Source organism: Pistacia vera, unplaced genomic scaffold (assembly GCF_008641045.1).
Source record: "Pistacia vera cultivar Batoury unplaced genomic scaffold, PisVer_v2 Contig676, whole genome shotgun sequence".
In the NCBI taxonomy this organism is placed as follows: domain Eukaryota; kingdom Viridiplantae; phylum Streptophyta; class Magnoliopsida; order Sapindales; family Anacardiaceae; genus Pistacia; species Pistacia vera.
Window position 1 is genome coordinate 589,602 of NW_022196530.1, and position 20,540 is coordinate 610,141.

A 20,540-nucleotide genomic window follows, 5' to 3' on the forward strand; every position below is an offset into this window, starting at 1 on the left:
GCAAATTTGCGAGTTCGATTAGAAAAAATCACAGTCTCCCTTTGGTTTAAGAAATTGCTTTTTGCCCTAATGAATTTCGATTAAGCGAGGTGGATAGGTGGGGCTTGTTTTGAGAAATTTCAAATTTTAAAAAATTTCATTATTTATGATTCGACCCACATATGTTTTAATCTTTTCATTTTAACCCATTTTAAGTGTTTAATTAATCCTAACTATGCCACGTCATCTTCTCTAAATTAAAAAAAAATGAAAAACATTTTCAAGGCCATTTTCTTAAATCAAAACTTGGGATGGTCGGGCAGCTGGGTGCGTTTGGTTTATTATTTTGGATAGAATTTTGGGGATAATATTAGATAATTGAATATGGGAGTATTACGAGGTAAAATTTAAAATTTTTAAAAAACCCCCTAAGTTTGCTAATTTAATAAATACCCCAATATATAAAAATACGTAAAATGACAAAAGACCCCCACCACTTGCAGTGTCAGATTCTGGCCACCACAGCTGAAATCTGACCGGAAAATTGCATAACCACACATACCGACCAGATCTGGCTGGTATGGCGTCGCTATGACCTTTTCCTACCAAATCTGTCAAAGATATGGCCATCGTTGTCGGTCAACGATGGCCATTTCTTTGGCCGCCACTGACAGCCAGATCTAGCTTTTTCTGGCCAGATTCACTGTGGATCTGGCTTCAAAATGCCAGATCGTTGAATTACCAGCCAGTTTCATTCAGTAATTCATCGTTGTGGCAGATTTCGACTACCACCGATGGTGGTTACCGGAATCTGGCAAGTATGAGTTACAGGGGTATTTTTGTTAATTTTTAAATTTTTTTAAGGGGTATTTAATAAAATTAATAACCTTATAGAGTTTAAAAGTAATTAAAAAAATAGGGTAATATTTCTGGAATAATTTGCCAAACATTATTTGAAGAATAAGCCAAACGCAAATTTTCGCCTCCATGAAAATCCAAGTCCAATTGTTACACGAATTGCAAGGCCACCACCGCCGTGACATACAGAGCGCGGCCACCACCATTACAGAATTTCTGAAACCAATCTTCACAACCAATTTATATGGCACAAACAAGATTTTTCACCAACAAAAGAACTCATACAGCACCAACAGAATGAACGCCATCACCAATTGAACCCATGGTCAGCTAGGTGGAAAAAAAGAAAGAAAGAAAGAGATGTGCGGTAGTTTGAAGGAAGAACCAATCAAATCAAAACGAAAAAGTAAAAATCAACCCAAGTTGGGAGCACCAACCCCGAGCAGCAGCGAACACCACCGGATCGGTTTACTATGAAGAGAGAAACATGAAAGTGGTGCGTGAGGTTTCGGAGGGGACTCGCTTTCTCCGCCGTGATGTCGCCTTTAAACGGTGGAAATTGGAAAGTCAAGGTTTTGAGGGTTAGGCTTTTCTTTTAGGTTTTAATTAATATTTATTTTCTTATAAATAGAATGTGTGTATGTGAACTACCTGTTTTGCCCTTACTCCATTTAACGTCAGTTAGAATTGCGGGGTATATTTTCTCTTTGTAAAGTTTGTGAAGAGAGAAAAGAGGAGAAATTTGTTGAGTTCATCTTTTTATATAACAGAGAAAAGTTCTCTGTGCCTTCCCATCAAACCACAGCCAATTAGCTTTCTTTGAAGCTCTTTACGTCAAAGTTCATTCATCAAAATTCTGTAAGTTTGTTCTATTTTTATTTTAATTTTTTAAGTATATGCATGACTATGCACCTGAAATAGGATTTTCGAGAGTTGAATAGAATAATTAGAAGAATATAGTTAGGTTTTTTTATTTAGCATATATGCTTTTAATTTCAATCCTTAATTTCTTGCTAACATAATGTATTCATATAAGTTTAATTTCTTAGTAGCTTTTATACAATATCAGAGTTGAAAATTATATGGTATGCATGTATTTTTGTTTAAAAAATGATATTCCGCTAAAAAATATATAAATGGTCAAGAAGAAATTGGTTACTTATATTTTTCAATTCTATCAGGGTCTTACATAGGCATAGACGACACGTGTAACTTGGCAAAAATTAGCTTGGAACAATCAATCGTATTGCTTCCATGAGTATCCAAAGAGTTTCTTCTTCAGATACTCATATTTGTTCTTCTAATTGGAAGTATGATGTCTTTATAAGCTTTAGAGGAGAAGATATTCGGAAGAATTTCACAGATCATCTATATGCAGCTTTGACTCGAGAAGGAGTTAATGTTTTTAGAGATGCTGAAGAACTTGACAGAGGAAAACCCATTTCTTTGGAGCTCCTTCGAGCAATTGAAGAATCAAGATTTTCAATTATCGTCTTCTCAAGAAACTATGCTAATTCCACTTGGTGCTTGTATGAAATTGCTAAGATTGTTGAATGTAAGAATACAATGGGACAAAATGTTTTTCCTATTTTTTATGATGTTGATCCATCCATGGTAAGAAAACAAACAGGAACGTTTGAGGAAGCTTTTGCTAAGCACGAAGAAACTTTTCAGGAGAATAAACAAAATATTCAAATATGGAGGAATGCTTTAATAGAGGCTGCCAATCTCTCTGGATGGGATGTGGAAAACAGGTAATTGTTTTTCTTTTACATGTTATGAATGTGTCATAATGTTTTTTACTGTAAGTATCCAATTATTAAAAGATCAATAATTTCATTAGACTATGATGATTGCTTGATTATTCTTTAAAAAATCTCTTTTATTAACTACCAATCATGTCCTTATATTTACTGAATTCTAAGTTTTAAGAGATGTCCTACATTAAATAGCTGACCGTGTATAATATGATAAAGACTAAAATTCAGATTAAACTATATAAAGAAAACAGAAGAATTCTTGGTACTTGTAAACTTATATAGTAATTTTTTGTCATAAATTGATCACTACTATTAATTGTTCTTTTTCATTTGCAGAGCTGAATCAGAGCTCATACAAGATATTGTCAAAGAAATATCAATTAAATTAAGTTTAACAACATTGATGACTTCTGAGGGCCTAGTAGGAATAAATTCTCGCCTTGAGGAATTTAAGTTGTTGATAGGTACAGGGTCTAACGATATTCGCATGATAGGGATATGTGGAATGGGAGGGATAGACAAGACGACAATTGTACAAGTTTTTCATGACTTGTTTTCATATCAATTTGAAGGGAGTGCTTTTCTTGCCAATGTCAGGGAAATTTCAAGAAAAAGTGGCCTGGTTACTTTACAAAGGCAGCTTCTTTTGAAAATTCTAAGGGGAAGAGATAATAACATATGCGATGAGTATGATGGAATCAATGAGATAATGAGAAAGTTGTGTCACAAAAAAGTTCTTGTTGTTGTAGATGATGTGGATCATATTGACCAACTAAACAATTTAGTTGGAAAACGTGAATGGTTTGGTTTAGGAAGTAGGATCATAATAACAACAAGAGATAAACATTTGTTGATGACTCACAAGGTTGATGAAGTTTAAGAAGCTAAAGAACTGAATTGTGATGAAGCTCTTGAACTCCTTATCTCGAAAGCCTTTGAAAACCAACAGCCTTCAGAAGACTATTTGGAGTTGTCCCCACATGTTGTAAGGTATGCTGGTGGTCTTCCATTAGCTCTCAAAGTTTTGGGTTCATTTTTGTTTGGTAGACCTGTAGATGAATGGATTGACGCACTAAAAAGACTCAAAAGAGATTCTAATAAGGAGGTTTTAGATATACTTCAAATAAGTTTTGATGGTTTGCAAGAAACGGAGAAGAAAATATTTATTGATGTTGCATGTTTTTTTAAAGGAGAGAAGAGAGAATATGTAACAAGAATTTTGGATGGTTGTGGTTTTAACCCAACTATTGGATTAAGTGTTCTCCTTGAAAAATCTCTTATAACTATTTCAAATTTCAATGAACTATGGATGCATGATTTGTTACAAGAAATGGGTAAACAAATTGTTAAGAGAGAATCCATAGAAGAGTCTGGAAAACGCAGTAGATTATGGGATGAAGCGGACATTCGTCATGTGCTAACAAAGAACAAGGTATACACCTGGTGGGAAAGATTTTTTTGTTTTTTTCCTTCAATTTTTAACCAATTATATCTATATGTATATGTTCTTTTATCTTTGTCTCCAATTTTGTTTGTCACTTATATTTTTTATCTCAATTTTTTAGGGGATTGAGCTAGTTGAAGCCATAATACTTGGAAAAAAGTTCAATGTAAGTGCAAGTACTGCAAGTGCTAAAGCCTTTTCAAAGATGGTCAACCTAAGATTACTCAAGATTCATAGAGTACAACTTCCTGAAGGTCTTGAGTATCTTTCCAACGAGTTAAGATTACTCGATTGGCATGGATACCCTTTAAAATCATTGCCATCAAATCTTCAATTGAATATACTTGTTGAACTTAAAATGGACGGTAGCCACATCAGACAACTATGGAAGGGGAACAAAGTAAGATAATTCACTTACACTTCTTTTTTTAGTTAATAATTATTGAATATCTTTATGCATTCGTCATTTAATTAATGTGGTAATTAACTTAAGAAATGCGTTTTTTTTTTCCCTTCAATTTTAACAGCCTTTATACATGTTGAAATCTATGAGTTTCATAAACTGCAAGAGCCTGATCAAAACACCAGACCTCACAGAGATCCCAAATGTTGAAGATTTGATTCTCAGAGGATGTTCAAGATTGTGTGAGATTCACCCATCTTTACTAGCTCATAAAAAGATTAAACGGATGGATTTGGGACATTGTTCAAGTCTCAAAACTCAACAAGATTCATATGGAATCTCTTGAAAGTCTTGTGCTTTCTGGTTGCTCAAAATTGGAGAGGTTTCCAGAGATTATAGGAAGTATGGAGTGCCTCTTCGAGCTTTCTTTAAATGAAACTGCCATTGAAGAATTGCCTGTGTCTGTTGAGCTTCTATCTGGACTTGTATACTTGAAATTGGAAAGATGCAAAAATCTTTCAAGTCTTCCAAGCACTATAAATGGCTTGAAATCTCTTTCAACCTTGTCTCTCTCTTATTGTTCGAGACTTGTGAGTCTTCCGAGTACTATAGATGGCTTGAAATCTCTTCAATTTCTAGTCCTCAGTCATTGCTTTGAACTTGTGAGTCTCCCAAATACAGTAAATGGTTTGGAATCTCTTTATATTCTCAATCTCTCTGATTGCTCCAAACTTGAAAGTGTGCCAGATACTTTGGGGCAAATAGAAACTTTGCGTATTCTCAGATTACATAAAACTGCCATAAGACAAGTGTCATCCCTTTTTTCTATGAAGAATCTTTCAGAATTAGAATTTTGGGGATGCAAAGGATCACCATCAAAATCATTTTTTAAGAAAAGTTCAAATCCCATGACTTTGATATTGTCTTCTTCGCCATCTAATTTGTGTTATCTTACAAAGTTGGATCTTAGTGATTGTAATCTTGGGGAAGGAGCAATAACCAGTGATTTGCTTGGAAGCTTCATCTCATTGATGGTTTTAGATCTAAGCCAAAACAATTTTGTTTCTTTACCTGCTAGCATCAATCGTCTTTCTAACCTTAGAGTTCTTGGGTTGAACTATTGCGCGAGGCTTCAAATTCTGCCAAAACTTCCTTCCGATGTTCGCAAACTTAAAGTAAACAGTTGCATTTCCCTGGAAAGATTATCTAATGCATTAAGATTATGCAATTCGAATTTGTCAGAAATTTCATGTCACTGTTTCTTGAAACTCAATGGTGGTGGTGAGGCATTTTCAATTATGAAGGAACACCTCAAGGCATGTCACTTTCTCTCTCTTTTTCGAATTAGATTCTCTTTCTATAAGACGTTTCCCAAACTTTTAAAGATCTTGTATTATCTGTCTAATTTTATTTACATATATATATGGTCATGATTATGCTTTTATTATTACTATTATTATTACATTTCCTTTCTGCCATTTCCTTGTATTTACATTATGCAACATGTCTATTTTTTCCTATCTCACAGGAGCTTTGTTTTATTTTGGGTACAGGCAAATCAAAGTAATAGATTTAGCATGGTTGTTCCAGGAAGTGAAGTTCCAGAGTGGTTCAAGCATAAGAGTGACGGTAATTTAATAAAAATAGAAAAGCCGCCAGATTTGAACAATAATAATAGCAAGTACTTGGTGGGATATGTTATGTGCTCTAGATTTTTTGACAATAATATGTCTTTTGCTAATATTGGTGGTCGTTCTGGCATAAATGTTGCTGTCTGTGATGTGTTCGATAACGATCCAAGGAAGAACGGTTATGTTGTAGAGGTTGATTATGAAGTTGGCTTGCGCGTGCCTAAGTCAGATCATCTTTGGCTACTTTATTTCCCTGATGAGAAAATCAAATGATTTAATAGTCCCAATTTCCAAATTTCATCATCAAATTGCCGAGTGAAAGGGGTTGGAGTCCATCCTATATATAAGAATGAAGATTTTGAGTGAGTTTCATTGATCAAGATTCTGTTGAGCCAAGGCTTTGCTGTCAATGCTGCATTGTGTTTATGTTGTTTGTTTGAGAGTTTTGATTGTGTTAATTTATACGTTATAATGCGTTATCAGATAATTAACTTTTTCTTTATTATTATTATTATTTGAGGATGGACAATAGGGAAATAAATTGAGACGAAATTAAGACAATCAGAACAATCAAAAAAGGGAGATTCATAAATATATAACCTTTTCTACAAGAAGACTCTTGCACAAAATACAAAGCTACAATGAAAAGTTCTACAATATGCTTCTAAAACTGATTCAATTAATGTTCAGTAGGCAAAGTTGGGTTTATGTTAATGTGTTCGCATTTTGTAGCATCTGTAGCACAACATTCATCTTTGGCCTTCCTTCTGGTAAGACACTAACACAAGCAATAGCAACCTCAAGGACTGCAAGCATCTGGTTTTTGATAGCAAGTGAAATTGCGTAGATATTAACATCAAATATCTCATCCCTTTTATCTTCATGTTCCCAGTTGTGTAACACCAACTTGGCTAACTCAGTACCCTCGCTAATTGGAGGTCTTCTTGTCAGCAACTCTAGGAGAATAACTCTGAAGCTGTAAACGTTCCCAACCGCTGCTTCTCTCATCGTGTAGGCATACTTTGCAATTATCTCATATACAGACCTTAGAAAGCTAAAACAGAAAATTAGGAATCTATCTGATTGCAGATTAATGAATGATGAAAAGATCATGAGTAATGAGATCCAATGGTAAGTATCCTGAACTGGTGATGCTAATATGCCTATTTTACCTTTTTTCAGATTTGAGACGGGTTTAGGAATTGCTAAATCGTAGGTTATGTGCTAAATTATGCATCAAATGTATATGCGTAACAAATGTATTTGATAGCCAATGTGCCTAAGAATTTTCGTAAATGTAAAATCTATACCTGGTTTGTGCAATTCTTTAGCTATAAAAGCAAGAGAGAGAGTTTACCTGGAGGAATATAACCGACAGAACCAGTAACCGTGGAAAGACTGCCAGTCCTCTTTGAGGGGTCAATCACTTTGCAGAGTTCAATGTCTCCAAGTTGTGGCTCTTTCAGTGACTTAAGCATAATGTTTTTACTTGAAAGATCAAGGAGGAGAATTGGACCAGAGGTGCATCCATTCAAAAAAGCAAGACCCTGGGCTAATCCTACTGCTACACTGTAACGGCTTTCCCAATCCATACTACTTCCATTGCTACTGTGAAGAATGTCGAAAAGGGTGCATGTTTGGGCATATTCATAAAATAGATAAGCACTGTCCTTAGTCAATGCATAAGCCAAAGGAGTCATGACATTTGAATGGTTCAGCTTCCCTATGATCTCTAGCTCTTGCTCGAATTTCTCATTCTGGAATATCTTATCACTCCGGTTCAGCTTCTTAATGAAGTAGCTCTTTCCGGATGGCATGATGGATTTGTAATAGGTTGAGAACTTAGTTTTCAGGACAATGTTCAATGGATTAGCTATTGTTTCCATGGCTTTGGTGAAGGAAATATTTGATTTGTGGATTTCATTTTCCGTCAGAAAATTGCTTCGGATGATCCAAGAAAGGTAGAAACATCTTGGAATTGATAGAGCAATGAATGTGATTACCCTAGCGGCAAGGACACCAGCAGCAAGGGCAGTAATTATTGAAACAGCAACTGGCATTTTTCTTTGCCAGTTCCGGGAAAGTGTTTGGTGCTGTTGCAGGTATGAGGTTCGGATTTCCACTTATATTGACCGAAACAAAGACGGTAAACTTCGGAACAATTCCTGACAACTGATTATTAGAAAGAATTAACTGCGTCAGGGTTGGCATTTGAGTAAAAAAAACAGGAATCTTACCAGAGAATTTGTTGTTTGAGAGATCTAAAACTTCCAATCCAGTCAGGCTAGAAAGGCTGTGTGGGATAGATCCTTCAAAGAGATTGCTGCTCAGATTCAAAGCAATCTGCAATTTCACTGGCAACGATGGAATTCGGCCTCTTAGCTGATTTTCTCCAAGTTGGAGTTCTATCAAAGAATTCATGTTCCTGATTGAGTCAGGTATGGAACCACTGAGATAGTTGTGTTGTAAGTTCAAGTTTGTAAGCTCTTGCAAGTTGGAAAAGGAAGAAGGTATTAAACCAGTCAGCGAATTCCAGCTAATGTTTAATTGAGACAAATTCTTTAGCAGGGAAAACTGAACAGGGATGTCTCCACTCAGGTTGTTGAGTTGAAGCTTCATAACTTGAAGACTTTTGAGATTACCCAATTGTGCCGGCAATGAACCATTCAGTTTATTCTGAGCCAAGTTTAACAGCGTCAAAGTTTGGCAATCACCCAATTCTGGAGGTATCATTCCAGTGAAGCTATTGTTGTCCAGCTCCAAGCCAGTCAATTTTTCCAGAGTTGCAAAATTCGCCGAAGGGATCACACCATTGAGTGAATTGCTTCCTAATCTCAACCTAACCAAGCTTGGAGACATTTTATCAGGTATTGAACCCTCTAGCAAATTATAAGACAAATCCACGGTCTGCAAATTTGTAAATGACAAAAGGTCTTCTAGAATAGACCCTGTCAACTTATTGTAACTAAGATCTAAATTCTTCACATATCTTGTGAGTCCACCAGGAATTGAACCACTAAAATTGTTATGATTGGCTGCAAAACGCGACAGGGTTGATATACTGGAAAGGTTTGCTGGAATTCCACCATTTAAATTATTCTCAGAGAGGATTAGAACTTCCAAGTTTGCAAGTTCTCCAATTCTATGAGGAATAGACCCCGAAAGATTATTGACACTAAAGTCGATCAAGGTCAAGTTCCCATAATCTGCAATTTGTTCAGGTATTTCACCACTGAAATTATTCTCAGAAAGCACAAGTTGCTCTAAAGCCTTAGATTTTCCAAGGTGGCTAGGAATAGAACCTTCAAAACAAGTGTGACTAAGATTCAAACTTTTAAGATTAACTAATTCATACAACAGTAAACTAATGTCTCCGTCAGTCTGCTGTTGTAAGATAAATCCAAGAACTCTAATCCAACAAAACTATAAAAGCTAGTTAAATTACCAGACAACCAATTCTTGCTCAAATTCAATGACTTTAGCCCATGAATCCCTCCACAGTCTTTGATGAACTCAGAAATTGAGCTCAAAGCGTTGTTGGAAAGATCAAGTGAATACAAAGAACTAATCTCACAAACAACAGGCAAATTATATGTAGAGAGTGCAAACCCAGATAACGAAAGTTGCGTTATCAAGGAACTCTTACTGCAAGTAACTCCCTTCCACAAACATGGGTTTGGCTGTTTTGCAACATCCCATCCTAAAGCTGAATTGTTAAGTTGCTGAGAGAGAGTGATCATGGTGGTTGTTTGGTCTGATGGTAGTTGAGAGAATGCTAAAGGGTGTAGTAAAATGAAGAAACAAAAGAAGAGAGAGGTTGTGGTGCCATGTTTGGCTGTTTTGCAACATCCCATCCTAAAGCTGAATTGTTAAGTTGCTGAGAGAGAGTGATCATGGTGGTTGTTTGGTCTGATGGTAGTTGAGAGAATGCTAAAGGGTGTAGTAAAATGAAGAAACAAAAGAAGAGAGAGGTTGTGGTGCCATGCATATGGTGCCTCATTTGAGCTGATGAGCCAGAAGAGAATATGAATAGTTGTTTAATTTTGCTGAGTTAGTTTAGTTTCAAGTGAGGAGGAGACAAATAAGTATTGGTTTGGTTGATTCTTATGTGGGAAATTTTTCAAAAATTTTGTTGGGAGTGGAATTTTTAGACTGGAGAGACTTTGATACTACGAAACAGAGTTCAAAAGACTTGACTAACAGAAGCTGTATTACTTTTCTTATACTTAATTTTTTGGACTTTTGACCAGCCATACTTTTGAACTAACAAACAACCACACACCCTGACTTTTATCAAGTAAAGAACAAGGGTCTTGTTAGTTTTGCTGGACAATACAAAGAAAATATTGAACAAAGAGAGAAAGACGTTATGTGTCTTCTTGTTTTGTTTTCAACCATACGGAACCTTGAACTTGTCCCTGCCACTTTATCCCTTACTTAAACCACGTAGTTACACACAGACATAAGGGTAAAAGCAAACCTATACTGTTGGTTGGGACCAAAATCACCAGGGGCTTCAGGCTTAAATGTAACCTGTATGTACAAATACTGGTTAGCCCAAGTTGAAATGGGCTTCTATATCTATCCAGTTTTGATGTGAAGATTAAGTGGACAAGCCTCAACAAGCTAAAATGCTGCTAATCCAATTTGGCGCTTGCGAATGCGAATCGACTCTTGGTTTTGAATGTTCTCGTTAGTCGTTATTACAAAAAATGTTTTAGTTTTAGACTTCTAACGAGTAATGTTATAAATAGTTAATCTATAGTGTAAATGTCTTGAAAATTTTAATGTGTCAATCGAAGGTGAATATCAAGTCGCTAACTTCACAGAACCTATAGTAAAAAGCTGGTCTCTGACTTGTGGTCGACACATGAGAAATTTCGACATTATAAATAACTCTTTATTGTAATAACCAACTTTCATTGCTTTTGTTTAACTAATGTAAGGGGTTTTGATAATTTTATAAGAGTATTTTATTATTATTATTATTATTATTATTATTATTATTAAATGGGTTAATTAAGAACCATCCAACCAATTCTTGCTAAAATTTAACAACTCGAGCACACCAATCCTACCCCAATTTCTGATGAATTCATGGGGGATTGAGCTCAACTGGTTTTCGGAAACATCTAGCCATTGCAGAGAACTAATATTACAAACAACAGACAAAAACTCAAGAGTCAGAGAGACCAAACCCAGATAAAGAAAGCTGAGTTATTAAGAAACCAACACTGCATTTAACTCCCTTCCACAGACAAGGGTTCGGCTGCTTTGTAACATCCCATCCTAAGTCTGAATTGTTTAGAAGTTGAGATGGTTTTATCATGGCGATGGTTTGCTATGAAGACTGTTGCGAGAACGCCATAGGGTATAATAATAAATTAAAAAAAAAAAAAAAGAGAAAGAGCAAAAAGGTGGTGGTCTCATGAATATGGTTGTTCATTTCAGGGGGGGTAAAAGAGAATTTTAAGAAGTTTGTTTTGTTTGTTTAGTTTAGTTCAGGTGGGGAGGAGACTAAAGAGGCATTGGTTTAATTGGTTGATTATTGCGAGGGAAGTTTTATAAGCAAATGTTTGGCCCTGTCGATGGGAGTGCAGTTGACTGGAGAGACTTGGATACTACAAAACAAGATTTCCGAAGACTAGACTGGCTGAAAATAGTTCTAACACTTTTCTTATACTAGCTTTTCTACACTTTTGACCAACCAGACCTTTGAAGCTACGATATTAGTCACATAAAATACAAAATAGTTAAGCATAAACAACTAATCGTTTACAATAGCGTAACACTATTAAAACACAGGGTATGACAATCCTTCTTGTCTCATGCTATGAATGGAAACTGCAAAACTCAATCACTTGAGCCAGAAAGAAGTTAAAATGTAAGTCTATGAACAACTACGTCCTCTGCAAATTTAACAGTATACATATATTCAAATGATCTACAACAATTTCTTTCATTTCAGTTAGAAAATTTCACAAGCAACTATACATCGTTTCCATATAAGCTAAAATAAAATCAGAGACAAATCATAAGCTTAGACTAAAACTAAGATATCTTCCCCATGTAAATTAATCAAAACAAAGACTAAAAGTGAAGATTTATACACGGTTTTCACCGCCGGTAACGCATGCGAAGATGGTGATTCACGAGAACGGCGGCCACAAAGAGCAGCCTAATGAGTCACGATCACCGCTGAGAGTGTGATAAGATGGTAGGCGCTGGCGGTGGTGAAGATAAGCTTAGGGATTTAGAATTGATTTGGGTAGTTTTCTATTTTTAGGGATTTACCATTTACGTTTTTTATAAAAAAAAAAAAAATGGAAAAGACAGCCAGGTCCCCTCGTCTTCTTCAAACCCCGATCCCGGGCAGGATGGGTAAATTAGTAAATCAACTTTGGTATAAAATAAAAATAGGCAGCAGGAATTCAACAGTTCGTCTTCCACATTCCAAAGTTCACAATTATATTTTCTCTTTTTAATTTGAAAATTAACTTGACTAAAAAATAATATATACGAGGGATTTATATTGTAGTACAATGATTAGGAACCCCGTCTGTGTGACAACCCAGCTAGGGGATCGGGTCACAGTTTGACCAGTCTAATCGGTTTGAGTCCATCCCGTAGGTTTAAAATCTAGCAAACACACCCCTGATAAATACACTTCAGTTCCTTTAGGTTTGAAATCCAACAAAAACACCTCGGTAGACAGGTGACGATCGACGACTAATTGAACTTTGGGATAATAGGGGTTTTGGTGGGGAGATGCAGGCGAGGCAAATGGAGGGGTCTAGGGTGATTTTTGACTTCGAGAACTACCGGAAAAATTAAAATCGTGAAATCGTAGGGTGACTGACGGTGATCGATGAGCAATCAAGGTCCGGGGTGTCGGGGTTTTTGGTGGGGAGATGCCGGTGAGGCCAATGGAGGCTTCGTGGTGATTTTAGGCACTCGAAATCCATCGGAATGAGGGAGAAAGTGCAGGAATGTGAGAGGGGTTGAGTGGAAAGAGTAGCAGGTGTTTGTAATTTTGATAACCGGTTTTCTACCTTTTAATTTCATTCAAATCAAAGGGAGAAAATGGTTATCGGAGTTTGTATGGTTGATGAAAGGAAGCTAGTCATAATGTGGAGTGGCCATGCAACCTGGCCAATCACGCATGACATAGCTTGGTTGCAACCTTGTCTAGTGATTAGACCCGTCATTGTTTTCTCTTTTCTTTTTAAAAGGAAGAGTGATTTGGGTTTATTAAATCTACAAGGTTGGTATTTAGGATTAATAAGAGGGTGATTTTAGATTTTCAAAAAACAAAAGTTTAAAATAGGGAGAACGACATGTTCCCATCCAAGGTTTGGCGAAACGACACTTTCCCATCCATCAAGTTTCAAAATGACATTTTCCTATCCTTCGTTAGGTTTTGTTATGCTTTCTGTAATAATTTACTGAGAAAACAAAAATACCTTTAAATATTTTACTTTATAAATTTTTTATTATTTTTTAATTAGCCAAAAAGTCAAATATTAAAAATTCAAAAAAAAAAAAAAATAGTTAACCTCACTTAAAAAGTTAGGAGTAATGCTATAAAATTATTTAAAGTTAAATAATCTTAATAATGTATTTATTTATAATGTCATCAATATCACATCACTATTATTTATAATGTTTTTCATTTTTACTAATTAACATAAAAAATCAATATTCCTAATTAATTAAATAAAAAAAAATGTATCTTTATACTTGGACTAATAAATAATCAAATAAAGACTTTGAATTAACTAATTTTAATTTATAATAAACTAATTAAGAAATAAACTATTTAAGGGTATTTTCGTCTTTTTAATCAAATATTAACTAAAAGCACTAATAGAACCTAACAAAGGGTGAGAAAGTATCATTTTGAAACTTGATGGGTGGGAAAGTGTCGTTTCATCAAACCTTGGGTGGGAAATGTCGTTCTCCCTTTAAACTACTCTTATACCCTTCTACCGTTTATTTTAACCGTTGACCACTAACATATAGGAAGATCTTTGTTAGTTTTTGAATCCTTTGGTAAGGTAGTTTCCTTTCATTATTCTTGGAGTAAAGTTTACATAATTTTCTCTCAATGAAATGACTTTCTTGTTGACAAAATTTGAGAATGAAGAAGAGTGGCTATTGTTACCTCTTTTGAAATTTCCACTAAGTATCCTATTATAACATAAATTAGTAAAACAATAGTAATTCAACATATTACACAAATAAAATGAAAGAGATGATTTGATCCTTCATCAAGAAGTGTTGGAAATTAATGAAGTCAAACTAAATAATGTCATTAAATTAGAATTAGGTGGATTAGATTGAACATCTTTTTACATTAAGGAATCTTCAAAGAGAATGAATTGAAATTGAGAAAAAGGAAAACTTAAAAGATGTGACACAACATGAAACTTCTTTACAACTCCAAAAGTTTTGTAATTTACAATATAACCCTCGGTTTGTTCGTCATGATTATGTTGTTACATTTACAATTACATTAGGAATTAACGTCGTTAACGAAATTTTAACTCTTGAGGTAACATTTTCTACACAAAGACGAAAATATCCTTATACTGGGGTTGACTTATCTTTGACCTCACCGAATTTCTGAAACTGTATATTAATGAAAATCCGTCCAATTGTTACACGAATTGCAGGGCCACCACCAGTCACCACCACCGTGACATACTGAGCGCGGCCACCACCATTACAGAATTTCTGAAACCAATCTTCACAAGATAGAAACCAATCTTCACAAGATAGACCAATCTTTCACAACCAATTTATATGGCACAAATAAGATTTTTCACCGACAAAAGAACCCATACAACGCCAGTAGATTGAACGCCATCACCAATTCAACCGATGGTCAACTTGGTGGAAAAAAAAAAGAAGATGTGCGGTAGTTTGAAGGAAGAACCAATCAAATCAAAACGAAGAAGTTAAAATCAAACCCAAGTTGGGAGCACCAACCCCGAGCAGCCGCGAGCACCACCGGATCGGTTTACTATGAAGAGAGAAACATGAAAATGGAGCGTGAGGTTTCGGAAGGGGCTCGCTTTCTCCGCCGTGATGTCGCCTTTAAACAGTGGAATCTGGAAAGTAAAGGTTTTGATGGTTAGGCTTTTCTTTTAGGTTTTAATTAATATTTATTTTCTTATAAATATAATATATGTAAGTGAACTACCTGTTTTGCCCTTACTCCATTTAACGTCAGTTAGAATTGGGGGGTATATACCAGTTTTCTAAATGGTAGGACTTAGAAGGGATCGAAATCCCAGGGATTAAATGTACTTATAGATGAAGTAGGATCTTTAATAAAAAAGTTATACTGAAACAGCTTGGAAGGGCTCTATATTTTTTCTCTTTGTAAGGATTGTAAAGAGAGAAAAAGAGGAGAAATTTCTTGAGTTCATCTCTTTATATAACAGAGAAAAGTTCTCTGTGCCTTCCCATCAAACCACAGCCAATTAGCTTTCTTTGAAGCTCTTTACGTCAAAGTTCATTCATCAAAATTGTGTAAGTTTGTTCTGTTTTTATTTTAATTTTGTAAGTATATGCATAACTATGCACCTGAAATAGGATTTTCGAGAGTTGAATAGAATAATTAGAAGAATATAGTTAGGCTTTTTTTTTTTAGCATATCTGCTTTTAATTTCAATCCTTAATTTCTTGCTAACATAATGTATTCATATAAGTTTAATTTCTCAGTAGCTTTTATACAACATCAGAGTTGAAAATTATATGGTAGGCATGTATTTTTGCTTAAAAAATGATATTCCGCTAAAAAATATATAAATGGTCAAGAAGAAATTGGTTACTTATATTTTTCAATTCTATCAGGGTCTTACATAGGCATAGACGACACATGTAACTTGGCCAAAATTAGCTTGGAACAATCAATCGTATTGCTTCCATGAGTATCCAAAGAGTTTCTTCTTCAGATACTCCTATTTGTTCTTCTAATTGGAAGTATGATGTCTTTATAAGCTTTAGAGGTGAAGATACTCGGAAGAATTTCACAGATCATCTATATGCAGCTTTGACTCGAGAAGGAGTTAATGTTTTTAGAGATGCCGAAGAACTTGACAGAGGAAAACCCATTTCTTTGGAGCTCCTTCGAGCAATTGAAAGATCAAGATTTTCAATTATCGTCTTCTCAAGAAACTATGCTAATTCCACTTGGTGCTTGCATGAAATTGCTAAGATTGTTGAATGTAAGAATACAATGGGACAAAATGTTTTTCCTATTTTTGATGATGTTGATCCATCCATGGTAAGAAAACAAACAGGAACGTTTGAGGAAGCTTTTGCTAAGCAGGAAGAAACTTTTCAGGGGAATAAACAAAATATTCAAATATGGAGGAATGCTTTAATAGAGGTTGCCAATCTCTCTGGATGGGATGTGGAAAACAGGTAATTGTTTTTCTTTTACATTTTATGAATGTGTCATAAAGTTTTTTACTGTAAGTAACCAATTATTAAAAGATCAATAATTTCATTAGACTATGATGATTGCTTGATTATTCTTTAAAAAATATCTTTTATTAACTACCAATCATGTCCTTATATTTACTGAATTCAAAGTTTAAGAGATGTCCTACATTAAATAGCTGACCGTGTATAATATGATAAAGACTAAAATTCAGAGTAAACTATCAAAAGAAAACAGAAGAATTCTTGGTACTTGTAAACTTATATAGTAATTTTTTGTCATAAATTGATCACTACTATCAATTGTTCTTTTTCATTTGCAGACCTGAATCAGAGTTCATACAAGATATTGTCAAAGAAATATCAATTAAATTAAGTTTAACAACATTGATGACTTCTGAGGGCCTAGTAGGAATAAATTCTCGCCTTGAGGAATTTAAGTTGTTGATAGGTACAGGATCTAACGATATTCGCATGATAGGGATATGTGAAATGGGAGGGATAGGCAAGACGACAACTGTAAAAGTTTTTCATGACTTGTTTTCATATCAATTTGAAGGGAGTGCTTTTCTTGCCAATGTCAGGGAAATTTCAAGAAAAAGTGGCCTGGTTACTTTACAAAGGCAACTTCTTTTGAAAATTCTAAGGGGAAGAGATAATAACATATGCGATGAGTATGATGGAATTAATGAGATAAATAGAAAGTTGCGTCACAAAAAAGTTCTTGTTGTTGTAGATGATGTGGATCATATTGACCAACTAAACAATTTAGTTGGAAAACGTGAATGGTTTGGTTTAGGAAGTAGGATCATAATAACAACAAGAGATAAACATTTGTTGATGACTCACAAGGTTGATGAAGTTTATGAAGCTAAAGAACTGAATTGTGATGAAGCTCTTGAACTCCTTATCTCGAAAGCCTTTGAAAACCAACAGCCTTCAGAAGACTATTTGGAGTTGTCCCAACATGTTGTAAGGTATGCTAGTTGTCTTCCATTAGCTCTCAAAGTTTTGGGTTCATTTTTGTTTGGTAGAACTATAGATGAATGGATTGACGCACTAAAAAGACTCAAAAGAGATTCTAATAAGGAGATTTTGGATATACTTCAAATAAGTTTTGATGGTTTGCAAGAAACGGAGAAGAAAATATTTCTTGATGTTGCATGTTTTTTTAAAGGAGAGGAGAGAGAATATGTAACAAGAATTTTGGATGGTTGTGGTTTTAACCCAACTATTGGATTAAGTGTTCTCCTTGAAAAATCTCTTATAACTATTTCAAATTTCAATGAACTATGGATGCATGATTTGTTACAAGAAATGGGTAGACAAATTGTTAAGAGAGAATCCATAGAAGAGTCTGGAAAACGCAGTAGATTATGGGATGAGGAGGACATTCGTCATGTGCTAACAAAGAACAAGGTATACACCTGGTGGGAAAGATTTTTTTGTTTTTTTCCTTCAATTTTTAACCAATTATATGTATATGTATATGTTCTTTTATCTTTGTCTCCAATTTTGTTTGTCACTTATATTTTTTATCTCAATTTTTTAGGGGACTGAGCTAGTTGAATGCATAATACTTGGAAAAAAGTTCAATGTAAGTGCAAGTACTGCAAGTGCTAAAGCCTTTTCAAAGATGGTCAACCTAAGATTACTCAAGATTCGTAGAGTACAACTTCCCGAAGGTCTTGAGTATCTTTCCAATGAGTTAAGATTACTCGATTGGCATGGATACCCTTTAAAATCATTGCCATCAGATCTTCAATTAAATAAACTTGTTGAACTTAAAATGGACGGTAGCCGCATCAGACAACTATGGAAGGGGAACAAAGTAAGATAATTCACTTACACTTTTTTTTTTTAATTTTTTTTAGTTAATAATTGTTGAATATCTTTATGCATTCATCATTTAATTAATGTGGTAATTAACTTAAGAAATGCGTTTTTTTTTCCCCTTCAATTTCAACAGCCTTTATACATGTTGAAATCTATGAGTTTCATAAACTGCAAGAGCCTGATCAAAACACCAGACTTCACAGAGATCCCAAATGTTGAAGATTTGATTCTCAGAGGATGTTCAAGATTGTGTGAGATTCACCCATCTTTACTAGCTCATAAAAAGATTAAACGGATGGATCTAGGACATTGTTCAAGTCTCAAAACTCTTCCAAACAAGATTCATATGGAATCTCTTGAAAGTCTTGTGCTTTTCTGGTTGCTCAAAATTGGAGAGGTTTCCAGAGATTATAGGAAGTATGGAGTGCCTCTTTGAGCTTTCTTTAAATGAAACTGCCATTGAAGAATTGCCTCTGTCTGTTGAGCTTCTATCTGGACTTGTATACTTGAAATTGGAAAGATGCAAAAATCTTTCGAGTCTTCCAAGTACTATAAATGGCTTGAAATCTCTTTCAACCTTGTCTCTCTCTTATTGTTCGAGACTTGTGAGTCTTCCAAGTACTATAGATGGCTTGAAATCTCTTCAATTTCTAGTCCTCAGTCATTGCTTTGAACTTGTGAGTCTCCCAAATACAATAAATGGTTTGGAATCTCTTTATATTCTCAATCTCTCTGATTGCTCCAAACTTGAAAGTCTGCCAGATACTTTGGGGCAAATAGAAACTTTGCGTATTCTCAGATTACATAAAACTGCCATAAGACAAGTGTCATCCCTTTTTTCTATGAAGAATCTTTCAGAATTAGAATTTTGGGGATGCAAAGGATCACCATCAAAATCATTTTTTAAGAAAAGTTCAAATCCCATGACTTTGATATTGCCTTCTTCGCCATCTAATTTGTGTTATCTTACAAAGTTGGATCTTAGTGATTGTAATCTTGGGGAAGGAGCAATAACTAGTGATTTGCTTGGAAGCTTCATCTCATTGATGGTTTTAGATCTAAGCCAAAACAATTTTGTTTCTTTACCTGGTAGCATCAATCGTCTTTCTAACCTTAGAGTTCTTGGGTTGAACTATTGCGCGAGGCTTCAAATTCTGCCAAAACTTCCTTCCGATGTTCGCAAACTTAAAGTAAACAGTTGCATTTCCCTGGAAAGATTATCTAATGCATTAAGATTATGCAATTCGAATTTGTCAGAAATTTCATGTCACTGTTTCTTGAAACTCAATGGTGGTGGTGAGGCATTTTCAATTATGAAGGAACACCTCAAGGCATGTCACTTTCTCTCTCTTTTTCGAATTAGATTCTCTTTCTATAAGACGTTTCCCAAACTTTTAAAGATCTTGTATTATCTGTCTAATTTTATTTACATATATATATGGTCATGATTATGCTTTTATTATTACTATTATTATTACATTTCCTTTCTGCCATTTCCTTGTATTTACATTATGCAACATGTCTATTTTTTCCTATCTCACAGGAGCTTTGTTTTATTTTGGGTACAGGCAAATCAAAGTAATAGATTTAGCATGGTTGTTCCAGGAAGTGAAGTTCCAGAGTGGTTCAAGCATAAGAGTGACGGTAATTTAATAAAAATAGAAAAGCCGCCAGATTTGAACAATAATAATAGCAAGTACTTGGTGGGATATGTTATGTGCTCTAGATTTTTTGACAATAATATGTCTTTTGCTAATATTGGTGGTCGTTCTGGCATAAATGTTGCTGTCTGTGATGTGTTCGATAACGATCCAAGGAAGAACGGTTATGTTGTAGAGGTTGATTATGAAGTTGGCTTGCGCGTGCCTAAGTCAGATCATCTTTGGCTACTCTATTTCCCTGATGAGAAAATCAAATGATTTAATAGTCCCAATTTCCAAATTTCATCATCAAATTGCCGAGTGAAAGGGGTTGGAGTCCATCCTATATATAAGAATGAAGATTTTGAGTGAGTTTCATTGATCAAGATTCTGTTGAGCCAAGGCTTTGCTGTCAATGCTGCATTGTGTTTATGTTGTTTGTTTGAGAGTTTTGATTGTGTTAATTTATACGTTATAATGCGTTATCAGATAATTAACTTTTTCTTTATTATTATTATTATTTGAGGATGGACAATA

The 20,540-nt window shown here is 34.8% G+C and overlaps 5 protein-coding genes across 5 annotated transcripts; 3 read left to right on the forward strand and 2 right to left on the reverse strand.

The window, feature by feature from the left end:
• The first annotated feature begins 2,091 nt into the window (after positions 1–2,091).
• On the forward strand, positions 2,092–6,348 carry LOC116113246 (TMV resistance protein N-like). Its single transcript, XM_031399391.1, has 6 exons — positions 2,092–2,591; positions 2,934–3,471; positions 3,502–4,029; positions 4,163–4,441; positions 4,711–5,760; positions 5,998–6,348. Exons 1-6 carry the CDS (start codon positions 2,092–2,094, stop codon positions 6,346–6,348), a joined length of 3,246 nt encoding a protein of 1,081 aa, XP_031255251.1.
• Positions 6,349–6,639: 291 nt separating this feature from the next.
• On the reverse strand, positions 6,640–8,343 carry LOC116113274 (leucine-rich repeat receptor-like tyrosine-protein kinase PXC3). Its single transcript, XM_031399418.1, has 3 exons — positions 8,313–8,343; positions 7,433–8,240; positions 6,640–7,097 (listed from the first exon to the last, which is right to left on the reverse strand). Exons 2-3 carry the CDS (start codon positions 8,133–8,135, stop codon positions 6,781–6,783), a joined length of 1,020 nt encoding a protein of 339 aa, XP_031255278.1. The 5' UTR covers positions 8,136–8,240; positions 8,313–8,343; the 3' UTR covers positions 6,640–6,780.
• Positions 8,255–9,815, reverse strand: LOC116113247 (probable LRR receptor-like serine/threonine-protein kinase At1g34110). The gene is made up of 3 exons (XM_031399392.1): positions 9,521–9,815; positions 8,313–9,377; positions 8,255–8,268 (listed from the first exon to the last, which is right to left on the reverse strand). The coding sequence occupies exons 1-3, from the start codon at positions 9,813–9,815 to the stop codon at positions 8,255–8,257; spliced, it is 1,374 nt and encodes a 457-aa protein (XP_031255252.1).
• Positions 9,816–16,009: 6,194 nt separating this feature from the next.
• Positions 16,010–18,367, forward strand: LOC116113248 (TMV resistance protein N-like). Its single transcript, XM_031399393.1, has 3 exons — positions 16,010–16,509; positions 16,851–17,946; positions 18,080–18,367. Exons 1-3 carry the CDS (start codon positions 16,010–16,012, stop codon positions 18,365–18,367), a joined length of 1,884 nt encoding a protein of 627 aa, XP_031255253.1.
• Positions 18,368–18,767: 400 nt separating this feature from the next.
• On the forward strand, positions 18,768–20,454 carry LOC116113278 (disease resistance protein RPP2B-like). Its single transcript, XM_031399423.1, has 2 exons — positions 18,768–19,694; positions 19,932–20,454. The coding sequence occupies exons 1-2, from the start codon at positions 18,783–18,785 to the stop codon at positions 20,280–20,282; spliced, it is 1,263 nt and encodes a 420-aa protein (XP_031255283.1). The 5' UTR covers positions 18,768–18,782; the 3' UTR covers positions 20,283–20,454.
• Positions 20,455–20,540: the final 86 nt, after the last annotated feature.

Coding starts and splice junctions, on each gene's coding strand:
- LOC116113246 (XM_031399391.1), top strand. CDS start 2,092: ATGAGTATCCAAAGAGTTTCTTCTTCAGATACTCATATTTGTTCTTCT. Junction 3,472..3,501: donor TGACTCACAAGGTTGATGAA/GTTTAAGAAGCT, acceptor CTGAATTGTGAT/GAAGCTCTTGAACTCCTTAT. Junction 4,442..4,710: donor AACTATGGAAGGGGAACAAA/GTAAGATAATTC, acceptor CATCTTTACTAG/CTCATAAAAAGATTAAACGG.
- LOC116113274 (XM_031399418.1), bottom strand. CDS start 8,135: ATGCCAGTTGCTGTTTCAATAATTACTGCCCTTGCTGCTGGTGTCCTT. Junction 7,098..7,432: donor TGTCGGTTATATTCCTCCAG/GTAAACTCTCTC, acceptor AGATAATTGCAA/AGTATGCCTACACGATGAGA.
- LOC116113247 (XM_031399392.1), bottom strand. CDS start 9,815: ATGATCACTCTCTCTCAGCAACTTAACAATTCAGCTTTAGGATGGGAT. Junction 9,378..9,520: donor GAGCAAGAATTGGTTGTCTG/GTAATTTAACTA, acceptor CTTGTTTTGAAG/GTTCTATTCCTAGCCACCTT.
- LOC116113248 (XM_031399393.1), top strand. CDS start 16,010: ATGAGTATCCAAAGAGTTTCTTCTTCAGATACTCCTATTTGTTCTTCT. Junction 16,510..16,850: donor GGATGGGATGTGGAAAACAG/GTAATTGTTTTT, acceptor TTTCATTTGCAG/ACCTGAATCAGAGTTCATAC. Junction 17,947..18,079: donor ATGTGCTAACAAAGAACAAG/GTATACACCTGG, acceptor TCAATTTTTTAG/GGGACTGAGCTAGTTGAATG.
- LOC116113278 (XM_031399423.1), top strand. CDS start 18,783: ATGGAGTGCCTCTTTGAGCTTTCTTTAAATGAAACTGCCATTGAAGAA. Junction 19,695..19,931: donor TTATGAAGGAACACCTCAAG/GCATGTCACTTT, acceptor TTTTGGGTACAG/GCAAATCAAAGTAATAGATT.